Source organism: Callionymus lyra, chromosome 11 (assembly GCF_982586985.1).
Source record: "Callionymus lyra chromosome 11, fCalLyr1.hap1.1, whole genome shotgun sequence".
NCBI lineage: Eukaryota > Metazoa > Chordata > Actinopteri > Syngnathiformes > Callionymidae > Callionymus > Callionymus lyra.
Window position 1 is genome coordinate 25,994,611 of NC_141828.1, and position 17,933 is coordinate 26,012,543.

Below are 17,933 nucleotides of genomic sequence, written 5' to 3' on the forward strand. Positions count from 1 at the left end.
TACAGTGAGATGATGGAAACTGCCAGTTCTGATTACATTCAATCTGGTAATAGTAAATATGAAAAACGTGTTGTTCAACAACGATAAATTCTCTCGTGTCCTGCTGCTCCAATCACCCCTGTCTTGCGTGAAGCTGACAGCAATGCATTGTGGATATATTTCACTGAAAAAATTAAATTGATCAAATGAAAAACCCCTCTCCTTTTTTTTGGCACCCCTGCTGTTACTGAGCCTGTCTCCAGTTTGTGGTCCTCATGTAACAATGTGAGCAAAGTGAAACCCTCCTCTGGCTGGTCTTACATCTTCCTGTGTAAGCTCTTTATTAAAATGTTTGATGTAATTGGCCCCTGGGTTACCAATATGGTGAACCTCTCCCTTTCCACAAGGGTTCTTCCCAATGCGTTAAAGCATGCCATTGTGGAGCCTTTACTCAAAAAGCCAGGCTTAGACCCGACTGACCTCAGTAATTTCAGGCGTATTTCTAAGCTTCCATTCTTGTCCAAGAGAGGGATGAAGTGGTACTGTCTGGATCTCTGTTACAGGTTCTCGTCATACCTTTCTGGGCGCAGTTTCAATGTATCTGCGAATAAGGTCTGAATCAGTGAATCTGTCCCTCAATGTTCTGTTTTAGGTCCTATATTATTTTTTGCTGTACTTGATTCCCCTGGGTAAAAACATTCAGCGATTTCCTGATGTTTCTAACACCATTTTTGCTGATGACATCCAGCTCTACTGCTCTTTTGATCTAACTGAGCCCCAGAGACTGAGCAGCTTAGTCATTTTTTTTGCTAGAAATCCAACAATGGCTGAGTGAAAACACTTTGCAGCTCAATGTGGACAAAACGAAACTCTGGTTATATCTCCTGATGATAAGGTTCCAGAGTTGAGTCAATACTTGGGCCTGAGAAACCTGGGTGTTATATTGGATAAAGACATGTATCTTGTTCAACACTGCAGAAAACTGACCAGAAACTGTTTTCTTCAACTGAGAAAAATCTCTAAACTTAGGAAAATGAAGTCACGAGATGATCTGGAGCTTATAACCCCTGTGTTTGTGTCTTCTCGTTTTGACTATTGTAAAAGTTTATTTTTTCAAAACAAGAAGTAGCTGTCTCTCCTGCAGGTAATACAAGACTCTGCCGCGAGAATTTTGACTTGCACTAGTAGGAGAACTCGCATGTCCCCGATCCTAAAATCTCTTTCAGGAGCTATTCATGGTCAGAGCTATTCATGGTCAGGCTCCAATTTACATCACTCATCTTATCCAGCCTTACACCCAAACTCGGGCTCTGAGGTCTGTGGAACAGAATCTACTGATGGTTCCTGAACACGCTTTCTAACCAGAGGAGAGAAATCCTTACAAGCTGTTGCTCCTAAGCTTTGGAACGATCTACCTCTTCCTCTGCCTTTGATGGAGTCAAGAAGCATCATAAGACATTTTTATTTGTGCATGCTATTTCTTAATTTTCTGGGACTCCTGTGTTTGTCTTATGTTTTGGCCTTTTAAACTTTTTACATTTTTAAGTTTTTAAGTATTAACTTACTAACGTACTTACTTACCTACTTACTTTATGTCCTGTGGCAGGAATATCATCCTACAGGTCACGACCTAGTGAGGTGTTATAGTATTATTCAATAGGAATTCAATTAATTGGAGGTACATTTTTCCCACCAAATGCCTTAAAGAAATTTCTTAAAAAGTTGCTGAATTAAAAAAGGTTGTTAAAAGCCTTTAATTTTCTCAAAAAGTGCGTCTTATACTCCGTAGCGCCTTATATATGAACATTACGTGGTGGGTGGCTTGTTTACAAACACTTTCAGGACTATGTGCCGACTGAGCCGACAGGTCGTGGGCGATATTACGTCATTGCGTCATCACAGGGTGGGATTAAAAACACACGTCACATCATGGCGGACAGCTTTGGAGTGATATTACTTCCACCGGTTTGAGCGAGTGTGTCTTGGTTGTTGTACACTCAAAATCCCTCGACCAGTCATACACGTGCGTTCAACATGTAATACACGTGCGCTCTAGCTGTCATACACATGCTCAACTTCTCTGCTGCTCGCTCAACATTTGTCTGCTCACAACATCAGTCTCACGCGCTGCTGCTGAACATCAGCCTTTTGAACATCATTTGAACATCGTTACCATGGAGTGAACGGAGTTGTCAGAACGCTTAATAAAGTTTGACTTTATCTGACTGTTTTGTTGACATTCCCTTTAGCACAGCTTTATCTATATCTTATTATCTAGTGGATACATAACGCAACCCAGTCAAACGTTTATTATATCTTTTATTCTATGCGCCTTATAATCCGGTGCGCCTAATAGTGCGCAAAATACGGTATTCAATAGAATAAAACAATAATAATAATAAAAAGAAAACATTTCACCTCAATCAAAGTGTAAACAACACCTTCCAAACTTTCGTCACTTCAGTCGAAAAAATCAAAATCAAAGTATATATTTTTTATTGCTAATATATTATTGCTAAGAAAGAAATGCCCCCCCCCCCACAATATAGCTCAAACCCCCAAAATGAAAAAATGAAAAGTAATAAGGTTTTTTTTTTTTTATTGAAAATATTTCTTGATTGAAAAAACAAATCTACCTTGCATACTTGTGTATTATCAACCAACAAAAAAAAACAAACTTAGTATCTTCAATTGTGCTCTTTGCATTTCGCAAATGAGATCTTGTTATGAAAAGTATCTTCACCATTTAAAAAGCTTGATTTTGACATTTAGAACGTTAGTCTGTTTTTCTTGTTGAATCATACAGTTTAAAAACAAACACTACTGCTGGAATATCATCTCATCGAGCGCTGCGATGGCACAAGGGCCGGGTAATGTTTTTGATTTGACCTCAACACAAAAGTGAAGAAAATATAATTGACTTATAAGTGGAAGAGGTGAAATACTGTAGGTCAACTTTATCTTATACAACATTTATGAGACGGATAGACTAAATAATAAATGGTGATAAATAACGTGTCTTTGCTTCCAGGTAAGTTCCGAGGGGAATTCAAGGCCGCCTTCTCCTGCCACTGTTATGGTCAACACCAGGACCGGACGCAGAGGATCCGAGCCAGAGCGAGCACCGACAGCCACAAGTCTCTGTCCACTCAAGTGCACAACTTGGACAACGTGTCGCGCATTTCAGACCAGATGGTGTGACCTATCACTCAAGGCCTGAATGGACCTCAATTATGAACCTCGGCAGGTATTTTTGAACACTTTATTGTTAAGAATTTGACCTTCTGAATGTAGAAAAAAAAAAAGCGGACAAAAGAAAGAATGTAAAAACAAGGTTTCTATGTTTGCATGCCAATCAGTGGATCTGGACGATCAATGATCTGACATTTTCTTTTTCCATCAAAGGGGATTCATGGTTCAACAATGGTTTCATTCAGAGATTATCTTTGACCAACACTCAGGGATCAGTCCAAATAATCTCCTGCTAAAAAATCTAAGCTAAGGAAGTCTTTTTTTATGTAAATATTGATCAACATTGAAGCGACTAGGATGTGAAATGTGGAAGTGTATATCAGTGTCATCAGAACATTGAATGGTTTAAGTAATAGTTATTTATTTGTTAAAAAACAAATTTAAGAACATATATTTTTGAATAATTGGAATAAGAATATCAAACTCTGTAACAAAATGCACTTATTTTGAAAAAATATAATATTTTGAATCGTTCAAAAATGTCAATTCAATCCTTAAAAACTAAACAATATTTCAATTAAAAAAAATAAAAAAATGTATGGAAGTATATCAGTATTATTTTTTTTAATTGAAATGTTTTTGCTTTTAAGCATTGAATTGTTTTTTGCGTATAATTTTCATTGAACATTTTAATTCAATATAGTTTATATTGTTACCTTTTTATGTTAATGAAATGATTGAATTACCATATTTGCATATCCATATTTTCAAAATTAATTAATTAATTTTATATGTTTGCACTATTGAACCAACGTTTTATATAAAATATAGAATTTCGAAATGTATAATTATTGGAGTCAGAATATCAAACTCTTTGTATAAAAAAATATTAATTTTGATAATTTTAAACATTTTCTATTGAACATTATTATAAGAGAATTCAACTTTTTCATATACAAATTATTGAAATTAAATTATTAAAAAACAATTTTATGCTTGAAAGTCAACATTTCAATGTAAGAGATGAAAGTTTGAAAGTGTTAAATTCAACAGTTCTATATTCTGATGTCAAGTATCAAGTCTGGGACAAAAAGTAAATCACAGACAGATAAAGTTTCCCACACAAACCCATGTTTACATGTCAATCAATTTCAACAGCCATTTGTTACCTTCAAGCTCATCTTTGGAGATGTGGATTGTTATCCTTTACAGTGCAGTTCCCTCACAATGCTTTAAGTTCTGACTTCAAGAATGATGGAATAACATCTACAACATTTAATTGTCTTGTTGTGTAAAAATTCATCTGTCTTTCACTCGACGAAGGACATTTTAAGTTCGAAAAAGTCGTCCTCTTGATCATATCTTGTATGCGTTATGTAAATAAGAAATATATTCTCATCCAGTTAGAATGTACATTCCTGCAAGTTCCACCAAATTGTCAACCTGCTTTAGCAACCTTTATTAGCAACCCCAAAACAACAACACAACTTTGTAGAAATCTGATTGTATTTTCAAGTCATTTTGCTATTAAGAAAGTTTGAATGGCAGAGTGACAGATGGAATGCACTTTTCATGAAAGTAAATTACTAATCAATGTATATAATTTATCTGTAGGAAAATTGTGAGAATATTTTTCTGACCAATGTCATGTTATTGCTGCTAAAATACTTCTTTATGTCTATGTGTAACCCCGGACTCAAACAAAAAGTGTTGCTATAGGATTTATTTGTAGATGTTTAAAAGGCTTGAATCCTTTTAAAAATCGTTTGAACATCGTTACCATGGGAGTGAATGGAGTTGTCAGAACGCATAATAAAGTTTGACTTTATCTGACTGTTTTGTTGAATTTCCCTTTAGCACAGCTTTATCTAGTGGATGCATAACGCAACCCCAGTCAAACGTTGACTGTATCTTTTATTCTATGCGATTTATAATCTGGTGCGCCCTATTTATGAAAACAGTTCTTAAATAGGCCATTCAATGAAGGTGCGCCTTATAGACCAGTGCGCCTAATAGTGCCGAAAATACAGTACCTTATTGGAAATTTAAGAGTCAAAGGACAACAGACAAAAATCTTATATTTGACAAGAATCATGACGAAAACAAAACATGTTTTGCTTTGTGTCCGGGGTTTCTGTCTGGATTATATTAAGAATGGTTTTATTTAGATGTGAATGTTATTGTTGCACTGTAAATGTACACAATTCTATTGGAATTATATTTATTTTATTTGATGTTAATTTTGTTGTTATTTAAAGTGTGTCAATGTTTTGTTGTGTCTCTGATGTGTCGAATTAAAGCAATCAGTTTTTGTCTGACTTGTTTTCATGTGTTTTTAAAAACAAATCAGTTCAATCCTCCAACAAGTGAATTCACCTGCAGATCAAGGTCAAGTGAAAGTGATTTTTTAATATTAATGTTATTAGTTAAGCGATGACTTTACGTTGTCTTTGGACTATGACTAATAGTGTTTATTATATTGTTACCTCTTTCAAGTTAATGACTTTTGTTTTACTACACTCCTTTCTACTTCACTTATTATTTATTTAGGACTATATTTGCAGAGACGATATGATCGCTTCAAACTGGTTCATTCCACATGATGTTCAAATTATTGATGTCAGTAACAGTTTCCCTCTTGTAACAATTACACCTCATTGCACTTGTAGCTTGACCAGTGCAAGTAGCTAGCTACGCTATTGACTCTTATCTTGCAGTCACAAACAACATGACTAAATCTGAGACTACAGTGATTGAATCTGAGACTAGAGTGATCGCGCGTGATAAAAAAAATGGTTAAACCTAAATCCAACCAGAGACGGGAGGAGAGCTCTGACAGTGATTCATAATGGGAGTCATTGAACCAGAATGATCGTCCTGGGATTTGAGATCTCCACTCTACAGTATATCTGAAAACAAGAAAGATCGCCGCCGAGCAAACCGGCGCGAGGGGAGACAAGGCTACTACTTGGAGTGCTGTGGTCAGGATTTGCTCTGACATCTCCACAATTCGCGACACTGGGCCTGGTTGCAAGCTTACGTAGCCGGGAGGATATGGCGAAGTTCAGCACTGAGAAAGATGAAGAAGAAAAGGACGTATAATAGAAAAATGACTCTCACACTATCCAATATATAAAAAGTAGACTGGACTTTAGCTCTCTATCGATTGGACCAATTGTGACTTTGTTACATCTACTGTTGTAACATCTTATGAACAAGAATCTGTTATGCCAAAGAAAAATAAGCGCTGGTTTAAGATATGATTATGACTATGATTTAATTTTACTACTATTACTACTACTATTACTATTACTATTTTGAGGGTAATGGCGGTGGGACTGGAAAAGCTTCTGCTTCTCCCGCTTTTCCCTTTTGGGAAATACATGTAATACTTGAGCCACGATGAAGTGTGATGTTGATGATTTAAACTGACATGCCTGAAATAAACAATATTCATTCATTCATTCATTCATTCATTCACTAATTGTCTACTCGGCTTCCCTGAACAACCTGCGACTTCTGTCAACCTTCAGCGGTAGAATGTTCTTTAAGTCAAATTTGGTGTTGAGCACCTGGACTGTTGTCTCTGCTTTAAGCCAGGGCTTCTCGTCCTTGCAAGACAAAACTCCACAAGTCAATCAAAGCTTTGAAAAAACTGTCCATGCAATGGTTTACTCTTCAAGTGTGAGGTTTTTTTCAGGTTCAGTGTTTTTCCAATGAATACTGGCTAATGGTACAAAGTACTTATTTTTCAATTCTTTGAACCTGTTTTAAAAAGGCGCTTTACAAATAACTATTACTAACTTACTTCATGTGCCTTCACTGTGATGGACTACTTTTCTTTTTGCACTTTATTGATCTCGAAAAACTTCTCATAACTGTGGTCTAAGGTCACTGATGGTTGTGTACAAGAAAAAGTTTGAACACCTAAAGGGCTCATTCAAGGTTTTTCCAATTGTCTGGTCTGGCTGACCTTTGTTTGTTAAAGTAGTGATGGTCACTGGTTTCTCTTTATTAAGCTGTTCTTTTCATAATATGAATTCTAACAGTACAAGTGAGAAGCAGAATGAGTGCACGAATGCTCCTTCCAAGGTGCAAAACAAATAGACTCAAGGACTCATTCATTCCTCGGGTTATTAGATTGTACAATTCTGAGTTCGGGGGCAGGAGTGGAGTAAAAGTATCATGATGTTCTGTTCTATGTTAATCTTTGTATTGTAACAAATTGGCGTGGGGGGAAGGGAGGTTTGGGGCACAGGTGCGGACCCAGGGGTCTCTTAAAGTTATCCCCGGAGGGATAACCACAAAATCGCACAAGCGACTACAGGGGAGGGGGAGAAAACAAAAAGCACAAGGCTACCTTTTAATAACCAAAACTAAAGTGAGAACCAAACCACTGCTGCCAAGCAGCTGAACGAAAGACAAGAAACTTGAACAATATTTTTCTGTAACTCAGAGGGCACTCAGAGTGAACCTCTCACCATCGCATAGAGCAAACAATGAGCAGCACAGAGCACTGGGGTCTCAGGGCAGATATAGCCTTGTCACACCTGGGCTCAATCAGCCAATCAGTGCACACACCTGATTGCAGAGAGTGAATCAGTCACCATTCTCACGAGGCGAAACACTCCGTTTCCTCACATGTATCCTTTGTCTTTGTTATTTTTCTTTGATCTATCTTCTTTATCTTTAGACTTAGATTGTATCATCTTGTTCTTTCTCTTTATTTCTCTTTGTTCTTGTTCTTATTTTATTTTGATTATTTTTTATGAAAGATTGCTGTATTTGCTTTATTTGAATAATTTGGAAAAAAAACTATTTCCCGAAGACTCCTGAGGGATCAATAAAGGTCTACCTACCTATAATAACTCCATTGAAAAGTACAGGTTAAAATTCATCAAGAAAATGATCAAAGTCTATAAAGGAATAATTATAAAAAGAAGAAACTAGACTATAATGCCTTCAGAGAAACCTACAATATAAATAGCCATTAAAAAAACAATAAAGGTAAGGGTGTCTTTGCGTGTTTGATACCATCTTTAAAGGTATATCCCTTGCCAAGACTCTGTAACTAGTCGTCGAGCTGAATGTCATGACTCGCTTGTCCAAAATGCCATTTTAATGTCTTCCCTGAACACTTTACCAAGCACCTTCTTGTATATGATGGATTTGTTGAGCTGAAACATGTCTTTAGCAAACAGCTTAAGACTTCCATACAAACAGTAGAATTTAGATTTCATATCTTTCTATTAACCTACATAGCTATTCATGGTCGAGCACCAACGTATATCACAGATCTAATCCCATAACAGCCTTCTAGAATGAATCCATAAACTCACATACATTAGTTATACCACAAAACTCTAAATGTACATATGGAACCTTCAAGTGATGGTTCAAAATTCAAACTTCACTCATTTTCTACTCACCCTGATGTCAACTAAGAGTTTTTTTTTTTAGAGTAATCTGTTCTTTTTAGAGTTATAGACGAAAGTTAAATAAATAAATGATAATTTCAGTTATGAAATCCTGTTTTTGTTCTCGTTTTGTTCACAGAGAAAACCTCTGACTGATATTTGACGTGATAATCATCATCTGTCATCAGCATCTGTATTCATCAAGCCTCGATCAACGTAATTGTCATCAGTCGTCTTTCAATGAGGCAGCTGAGCCCATTCACAGTGTTGCATTTAAAAGTCATTACTGGTGAACATGAGTCGGAGGTCACTAGTCACTCAAGTAACATTTCCGCAAATAAATAAAGATTGAAGCTGCAAGAAAGATTAGACACGATCAGACTCGTACTTCCTGTTGAAGACAGAATCAATTAAAATTAAGTCTGTAACAGTTAAAACTGTGCTTCATAAGAGAAATGAAAAACGGGTCCAAGCCACTCACAATGAACGACAGGAAGAAAAATGTCCTTTTGTTAGGTCAATTTGACTAGATTAGATGATCATGTTGGATGGGAAAAAGAAGCAAGAGATGAAACTACTTTCTAAACTGAAGTGGAATGAAACAAATAAAATGAGTCTATTCACACCATTCTAGCAATAATAAAAAATGAAAATACATTTAATGTTTGGGGTTCAACTATATGGAAGTTTCTATATGATGTCCTTGATATCAATTTAATTTAGTTCAATTTTATTTAAAGTGTCTTATCATAACAAAGTTATCTCAAGACACTTTACAAGAAAGACAATAGTGGAGAAAGTAAAAATAGATCCAGCAACTCAATAATGAGTAAATCCCAGTGTGGTGTTGTAACAAACATAATGTAGGTAAACACAAAAGTGTGTGCTAGCTAACTCGCAAAAGCTTCAATAGTTAACCGGTTAAATTAAATATGATCTCACCAGTTAAATCTTATATTGGTATTTTGTGTTTTCATCTAACTAGCTCACAGTTCACTAGTGGAATGCATGTTAGAATATTTGTTGAATAAGAGATTCATATTTTGATGTATTAAACGAGGTTATGTCATGAGTCTACATGCAACACGTACTCACACCCGAGGCGTCATACCGTCCGACGCAGTGCAATTCCCCCCAGGCGTCACTAGGGTGACGTTATAGGGGGGACAAAAACGTCGGTTTTAGCCTACCCGGGTTACCCAGTAATATACAGAGCAATCCCCGACGCCGGTTACTGTAATTCTAAAACTATGAAGCGCACTTGAAATGTTTAATGTCAACAGTGCAATTCTACCCCCGATTGTGCTTAACGACCTCGAACCACGGTAAAAAATGCTTCATTTGTATTTTTTTAAGCTTTGATTGTTCACGCATCGCGGAAGTCAAGAGGCTCTTGCGGAGTAATACATGCTTAAAAGGTCCTGTAAAAGTGACTAATATTGTATATTTTTAGGTGTTACAACTCCACAATGTTGACATTGTTTTATGAATGAGTAAACTAAAGTCTGGATGTGCTATTTCGCTCGATCCTCTTTATAATGCGGTGCGCTTTTCTATGAAAATAGAACCTTTCATTGAGATTGCGTTTATGGACATAGGTTTTCTTTTTATTTAGCTGCGATTTTGAGCGATCTATGTGACGTTTGTCAACATTAATCGCAATCCTTCAGAGGTGACATCACACAGGCTAATAAAAAGGAGTTTAGAAAAACACACAAAGTAATGATCCAGTTCCTTATAAATGTTCCTTGTTTATTTAACTTGAAAAATGCGCATTTAATCTGTATTTGACCTTAATTTTTTACACAGCTCAGACGTAGAATCTGATTGTGCACGGAATGTAGAGCCGTCACACCACTGGAATAAAGCTTATATAGATATTGTGATTGTTTGTTTAAAAGTGTCATGGAATACAATTGTAGATGTGATTGTATGAAGACAGAGTTCAGTTCTGTAGTTTCAGCGTCAGGTAAAAAGTTTTCAAACTTCAAACAAACACGCTACTTCCTCCAAACCCCCGGATGTTGACGTCACTTATTATTACTCGTCTCAGAACAAGCGTTTTTGTCCTCACGTTTGTGCAGTAACTTGACGGAACAAGGTGCGCGTCACTCGTCTATTGAGGTAAGATATAATTATTGCTTTAAGACTCAGAAATAATGTTTCATTGCGTGTAATGTAACTTTCTGTGGTGCGTTAACACGAGAGCTAGTTCGCTAAAACACTGAATAGCTTTTTTTAATTATAATGCGACTCACACACGTATTTTGTTTGTTATTTTGAAAGGACGAATATATTTATATTCCAATAAAAAGTTTATTTTAACCCTTTTGGATGAGGGATTTGATCTGTTGTTGTTTTCTTTAAATGAAAGAATATATATAAAATAATAATGAAAAGTACTTTAAATTCCAGCATAAAAAGGTAAACCAGATGGAAACATCATAAAACAATGGATGAAGGAAACATGGAGAGCTTATCTCTGGATGATCTAGTATACTTGCTTGTATTTATTTACTTATTATATTTAAAAGGGAGCACTAGTATGTTTTTGTTTTGTTTTTGCATGGAAGTGACCTGCAAGAACTGCCCAGAACTCCATAACCTGCTTGACATGAAACCTTTCTCTCTGTGGTTCCTGACAAATGATTTCAAATGTGAAGTAAGTGAGTAATATTTGTAACATAGTGAACACAAACTTGTAAACCTACAGCACATCCCATCATGGAAATAATCTAAAATGCAACTCTATGTTCTTTTCTAGGTGAGATGGAGTGCTGCATATCAGGTGCTGGACTAACCATCGGAGGTAGAAGGGGTCAACATGTCAAAAGCAGGTGAGGTGGTTACATCATACACACTTTGGTCATTAAAATAGTCATGTTTGGTAATAATGATAAATACATTTCAGTGGGAGGACACACTGACATGTTGACGCTTATGGCCAAGGTTTTCTGGCTTCTGTTGTTGGTAACACTTGCCCGTGCCCGTCAAGGTGGAAGGTACCAGACTGAAGAGTCTTTTCAATAGATTTTACACTTCAAATGATCGGAATCATACGACTTCATTAATACATTTTTTCCAGGTTCTGTTGACTTTCGGACAAAGAGGATTTGACATTGTTATGGCAGTAAGGAGATGGCAGGAAGTGAAAGATTCTTGAGAAAGAGATGAACCAAGGCTGGAAGTCCCTTTCAAGTCGTTGTGAGTCCCTTAAAGGGATGTCTCGCATGGCAGTGTCACAACAAGGTAAGAGTTTATTTAGCAAGTGAAGAACAGAAATAGTACAATTACAGTTGCTCATTCTTATTGTCTTATTCTTTTAAGATGCACCATGGGCTTGACTGGTGAGGCTTTGAAGGATCTTCACAGCATTTTAGGAGCAGCAGCAAGTCAGCGTGACGTCACTCGAACCATGACTCAGACCAGAAACTACTACACACAAGTTTTCGCTGAGGATGAGACCATCAACGTCGTGCAGATTCACTCTGAAGGTTACTTGTGACATTTGTGATCTGTGAACAATTGTTTGATATGAAACCTGTAATAAAGGACAATTTGATATCATTTTGAATAATGCTCCCATAGTATTCATCCCAACATGATCAATGCAGTTGTAACTTCAGAGATGCCTATAATTGATACCAATGAATGCTTAAAAAAATTAAAATAAAGTTTTTATGATAACAGTTCATATCTTTTATTATGACAGGGTGATAAAAAGCAGCTCATGTACAATATTCATATTCGAGTTAATAGCTTATCCAGTATCAAAAGTTAAAAGTTTACTACTATTGGAATCATGACATCAATAATCACACCTAATCAATAATATGTACTTCAGAAGTAGATACATAATCATACATTAGTAATCAATAACATGTAAATTAATAAACAGAGGCTTGATATTGAGGCTAGTGTGAACTTCATGCTCATTTTTAGACCCCCAGGGGCCGCTGGGAATGAACCGGGGCCAAAAACATGTTTTTCATGACTGATGCTCTTTTGCTCTTATTTGATCTATGTGACCCTCAGATATATGAAACCTGGTCTGTGTGACCTCTGACACCTCTCAAATCATATGCCGGTGAAACCATAATGATAACTCCTCCTAAACTGGAAGTAGCTTTAGGAAGCACCTAGAAAAACGCCCTTTCAAACATACGTATGTGTACAAATGGAACATGAAGAACCTAAAAGTTTCAGATCATTTAAATTAACAATGGTCGATTTATAGTGCTTCAAAGTCCAGACTTTTCCAAGTTTCCCATGATACCATGGGGCACAGGAAGTTCATAGCAACATCAAACCACCACAGTTCAACTCAGAATGGAGTCTAGTATAACATATCAAAATATCAGCTCTGAGGTCCTAGTAGAAAAAAAAGTTGCCTAAGTCCATTTCTGGAAGATCAAGTCTGGTCATTCTGTTACACTCTATGTCGATCTAAAGCTAGGGTAAACAGAGACCTTTTTAGAACTTTTAAATCACCAATAGTCATTTTCACCACACATTACATGCACTGATGATGAATACTATGGGACGTTATTCAAAATGATATCAAATGGTGCTTTATTACAGGTTTCAGATATCAAAAAATTGTTCAAAGATCGTTACAAATGTCACGAGTAACCATCAGAGTGAATCTGCACGACGTTGATGGTCCCATCCTCAGCGAAGACTTGCGTGTTGTAGTTTCTGGTACGAGCCAAGAATCTTTCTCTTCCTGCCGTCTCCTTACTGCCATAACAACGTTGAATCCTCTTTGTCCGAAAGTCAACAGAACCTGGAAAACATTGTATTAATGAAATCGTATGATTCTGATCATTTGAAGTGTAATGTCATGCTTATGTTCTTCTTGTTTTATTTTGAAGGTGGTTTTCCGTTTTTATGTGTCCTGTGTTTTCTGTTGACAGACGCTGGCACGTGCGTGGCTGGGGATGATTGAGTGGCGGGTTCTTCCCATTGATAAGGAGCGTCTCTACCCGGAACAACTCGCCAGAGTATTGCGTTTCTATACCAGGTTGGCTATCCCTTCGATCTCGCTCCTCGCCTTTGAATTAGAACTTGATAATCCTTTGGATACTCCTGACGTTGTCAGCACTGTTATTTACTCACGTGAGTCCTTTTGTTTTTCCAACAACAGGAGCCAGAAAACCTTGGCCATAAGCGTCAACATGTCAGTGCGTCCTCCCACTGAAATGTATTTATCATTATGACCAAAAATGACTATTTTAATGACCAAAGTGTGTATGATGTAACCATCTCACCTGCTTTTGACATGTGTTGACCCCTTCCCCCTCCGATGGTTAGTCCAGCACCTGAAATGCAGCACTCCATCTCACCTAGAAAAGAACATAGAGTTGCATTTTAGATTATTTCCATGATGGGATGTGCTGTATGTTTACAAGTTTGTGTTCACTATGTTACAAATATTACTCACTTACTTCACATTTGAAATCATTTGTCAGGAACCACAGAGAGAAAGGTTTCATGTCAAGCAGGTCTGGAGTTCTGGGAAGTTCTTGCACGTCACTTCCATGCAAAAACAAAACAAAAACATACTAGTGCTCCCTTTTAAATATAATAAGTAAATAAATACAAGCAAGTATACTAGATCATTCAGAGATAAGCTCTCCATGTTTCCTTCATCCATTGTTTTATGGTGTTTCCATCTGGTTTACCTCTTTATGCTGGAATTTAAAATACTTTTCATTATTATTTTATATATATTCTTTCATTTACTTTTTTCACTTGTTGAATTGCTGGGATCTATTTTTCCTTAATCAACTGTAGTCTTATTTCAACTGTATAGTGTCTTGAGATAACTTTGTTATGATAAGACACTTTAAATAAAATTGAATTGAATTGAAAATTGAATTTAAAGAAAACAACAACAGATCAAATCCCTCATCCAAAAGGATTAGAAAAAACGTATACTTATGTACTTAAATATGTTATCTGTATTTATATGCAGAAGTGATAAATGAAATCAATATCTTGAATATTAATAAAATAAATCGCCTACCATGACCTACCAATATAGCAAACTTTTTATTGGAATATTAATATATTTTCGTCCTTTCAAAATAACAAACAAAATACGTGCGTGAGTCGCATTATAATTAAAAAAACTATTCAGTGTTTTAGCGAACTAGCTCTCGTGTTAGTGCACCACAGAAAGTTACATTACACGCAATGAAACATTATTTCTGAGTCTTAAAGCAATAATTATATCTTACCTCAATAGACGAGTGACGCGCACCTTGTTCCGTCAAGTTACTGCACAAACGTGAGGACAAAAACGCTTGTTCTGAGACGAGTAACAACAAGTGACGTTAAATCCGGGGGTTTGGAGGAAGTAGCGTGTTTGTTTGAAGTTTGAAAACTTTTTACCTGACGCTGAAACTACAGAACTGAACTCTGTCTTTATACAATCACATCTACAATTGTATTCCATGACGCTTTTAAACAAACAAGCACAATATTTAAATAAGTTTTTTTCCTTTAGTGTGACGGCTCTACATTCCGTGCACGATCAGATTCTACGTCTGAGCTGTGTAAAAAATTAAGGTCAAATACAGATTAAATGCGCATTTTTCATGTTAATAAACAAGGAACATTTATATGGAGCTGGATCATTACTTTGTCAATGTGTGTTTTTCTAAACTCCTTTTTATTAGCCTGTGTGATGTCACCTCTGCAGGATCGCGATTAATGTTGACAAACGTCACATAGATCGCTCAAAATCGCAGCTAAATAAAAAGAAAACCTATGTCCATAAACGCAATCTTAATGAAAGGTTCTATTTTCATAGAAAAGCGCACCGGATTATAAAGAGGATCAAGCAAAATAGCACATCCAGACTTTAGTTTACTCATTCATAAAACAATGCCAACATTGTGGAGTTGTAACACCTAAAAATATACAAAAGTCACTTTTACAGAGCTTAAAAAAATACAAATGAAGCATTTTTTACCGATTTATGGTCGTCGTGTACGACCTCAAAGTGGTTTGAGGTCGTTAAGCACAATCGGGGGTAGAATCGCACGGTTGACATTAAACATTTCAAGTGCGCTTCATAGTTTTAGAATTACGGTAGCCAAATGACAACAATGTTACGTCACATCACGTTACCATGGCAACGAATAGTTGGACGACGCGTCAAATGTTACCTGGGTCGTTTGAATCCGACGTCGGGGATTGCTCTGTATATTACTGGGTGACCCGGGTAGGCTAAAACCGACGTTTTTTTCCGACCTATAACGTCACCCTAGTGACGCCTGGGGGGAATTGAATGGCGTCGGATGGTATGACGGTATGTGAGGACGTGTTGCAACATGTTCCTTGTGTTTCCGGTTTTATTGGGAAATCCGCTCCCTTCTGTGTCTGTGCTAGTCTTACTTCTCCCTGTCTGAGTAGTAATTGTTCCAGCTTTGTCTTGTTAGTCCCGCCCCAAGCTGCTGCTGATTGCTCCCTTGTGTTCTTAAGCCTCAATCTCTGTCACGTCCTTTGTTTTGTCGCCACCATTTTCCAGTACCTGTATCCTGCCGTTGAGTATTCCTGCCTCCTACCCTGTCTCCTTACCTTTTTCCCGACCAAGACTCCATTCCTACCTGTTGTGATTATCGACCTGTTTCTGCCCCTTGACGCCGAGTTTGCCTAACCCCTGCTTTTGCCTTTTGTTCCTTCCCGTTTCCTGGACTGTTCGACTATGCCTCAGCCTTACCCTCTGAATTAAAACCAAGTCTATGCAAATTACCTCTGCGACTGGGTTCCTCCGTTCCACCTTCGTGATAGGTTAGTCTTGGTATGAAGTCACTGTTCATATTTGGAAAGGTTTGGTGACCTCAGACATAAACACGTGATAATCCTCTGCAGATGTTTCACACCCTGACATATGTTACTACCTGAGATCATAGACATGTATACATAGACGCCGCATCAAATGCTGCCGTCCACTAGAGCGGTGTGTATACAGGGCGGCCATCTTGGTACAGTACAACTCACTCCTACAGTGCATTACGTCTATAGAGGAATGATTAAACATGTTTACACTGTAAAAGTGATCATAAATCGCTCATTGAATAGAATAGAATAGAATGCAATACTTTTATTCATCCCCAGAGGGGAAACACACTTTTAGAACAGCACAATGAGAATAAAGTGCAAGGAAAAAAGAAATAATAAGAGATAATAAAATAAAACAATCTTAAAAATATACAAATTATTTACAATATTAAAAAATTAACACTATTAACAGAATAAAATAAAAATAAAATAAAATAAAAATAAAAACACACGAGAAGAAAAACACACTACGGATTAACATCAGGATATTTAAAGTAAAGAGTTAAATATCCTGACACCAGTTGGGATGAAGGACCTTCTATAACACTCCGTCCTACACTGGGGGTGCCTGAGCCTGCCACTGAAGGAGCTGGCCAGCTCCTCCACGGTCAGGTGCAGTGGGTGAAGAGTGTTGTCCATGATGGAGGATAGTCTAGAAAGTGTCCTCCTCTCTCCCACCTCCTCCACCGAGTCTAGCGAGCGGCCCAGGACAGAGCCGGCCCTCGTGACCAGCCTGTTCAGTCTCTTCCTGTCCCGGTCCGTGCTGCCTGCTCCCCAGCAGACCACAGCGTAGTGGATAGTAGAGGCTACCACAGAGTCATAGAAAGTCCTTAATAGTGGTCTGCACACTCCGAAGGACCTCAGTCTCCCCAGGAGGTGGAGGCGGCTTCAGCCCTTCTTATACACGGCGTTGATATGTGTGGACCAGTTCAGTTTATTGTTGAGGTGAACACCCAGGTATTTGAAGCTGTCCACCAGCTCAATGTCTGAGCCCTGGATGCTCACCGGTTGATGTGGTGGGGACTTTTTCCTGAAGTCAATCACCATCTCCCTTGTCTTACCGGTGTTTAAGCAAAGGTAGTTACTCTCACACCAGTCAACAAAGTCCTTGATGACTGACCTGTACTCCAGCTCGTCCCCCCCAGACACGCAGCCCACAATGGCCGAGTCGTCAGAAAACTTCTGGAGGTGACAGCTGCTGGAGTCATAAGTAAAGTCCGCCGTGTAGAGGGAAAAAAGAAAAGGTGACAGCACTGTCCCTTGAGGCACCCCGGTGCTGCAGATGGTCACCTCAGACCTGCAGTCCTGCAGCCTCACATACTGCGGCCTGTTGGTGAGGTAGTCCATCGTCCATGCTGCCAGCTGTGTCCCAACTCCTGCGTCCTCCATCTTCTTCCTTAGCAGCGCTGGCTGGATGGTGTTGAAAGCACTTGAGAAGTCAAAAAACATTGTCAAGCTTTTTTCATGTGGTTTGTTGTTGATTTTGAGGAATAC

At 37.6% G+C, this 17,933-nt stretch overlaps 1 protein-coding gene across 1 annotated transcript in view; it reads left to right on the plus strand.

Moving 5' to 3' along the window:
* hcrtr2 (hypocretin (orexin) receptor 2) overlaps nt 1-3,534 on the plus strand; it is a 34,240-nt gene extending 30,706 nt beyond the window's left edge. Inside the window, exon 7 of the mRNA XM_087802836.1 lies at nt 3,011-3,534. Coding sequence (XP_087658962.1) covers nt 3,011-3,180 — 170 coding nt within the window. The 3' untranslated portion in view covers nt 3,181-3,534. The remainder of the gene's footprint in view (nt 1-3,010) is intronic.
* The last annotated feature ends 14,399 nt before the right edge of the window (nt 3,535-17,933 follow it).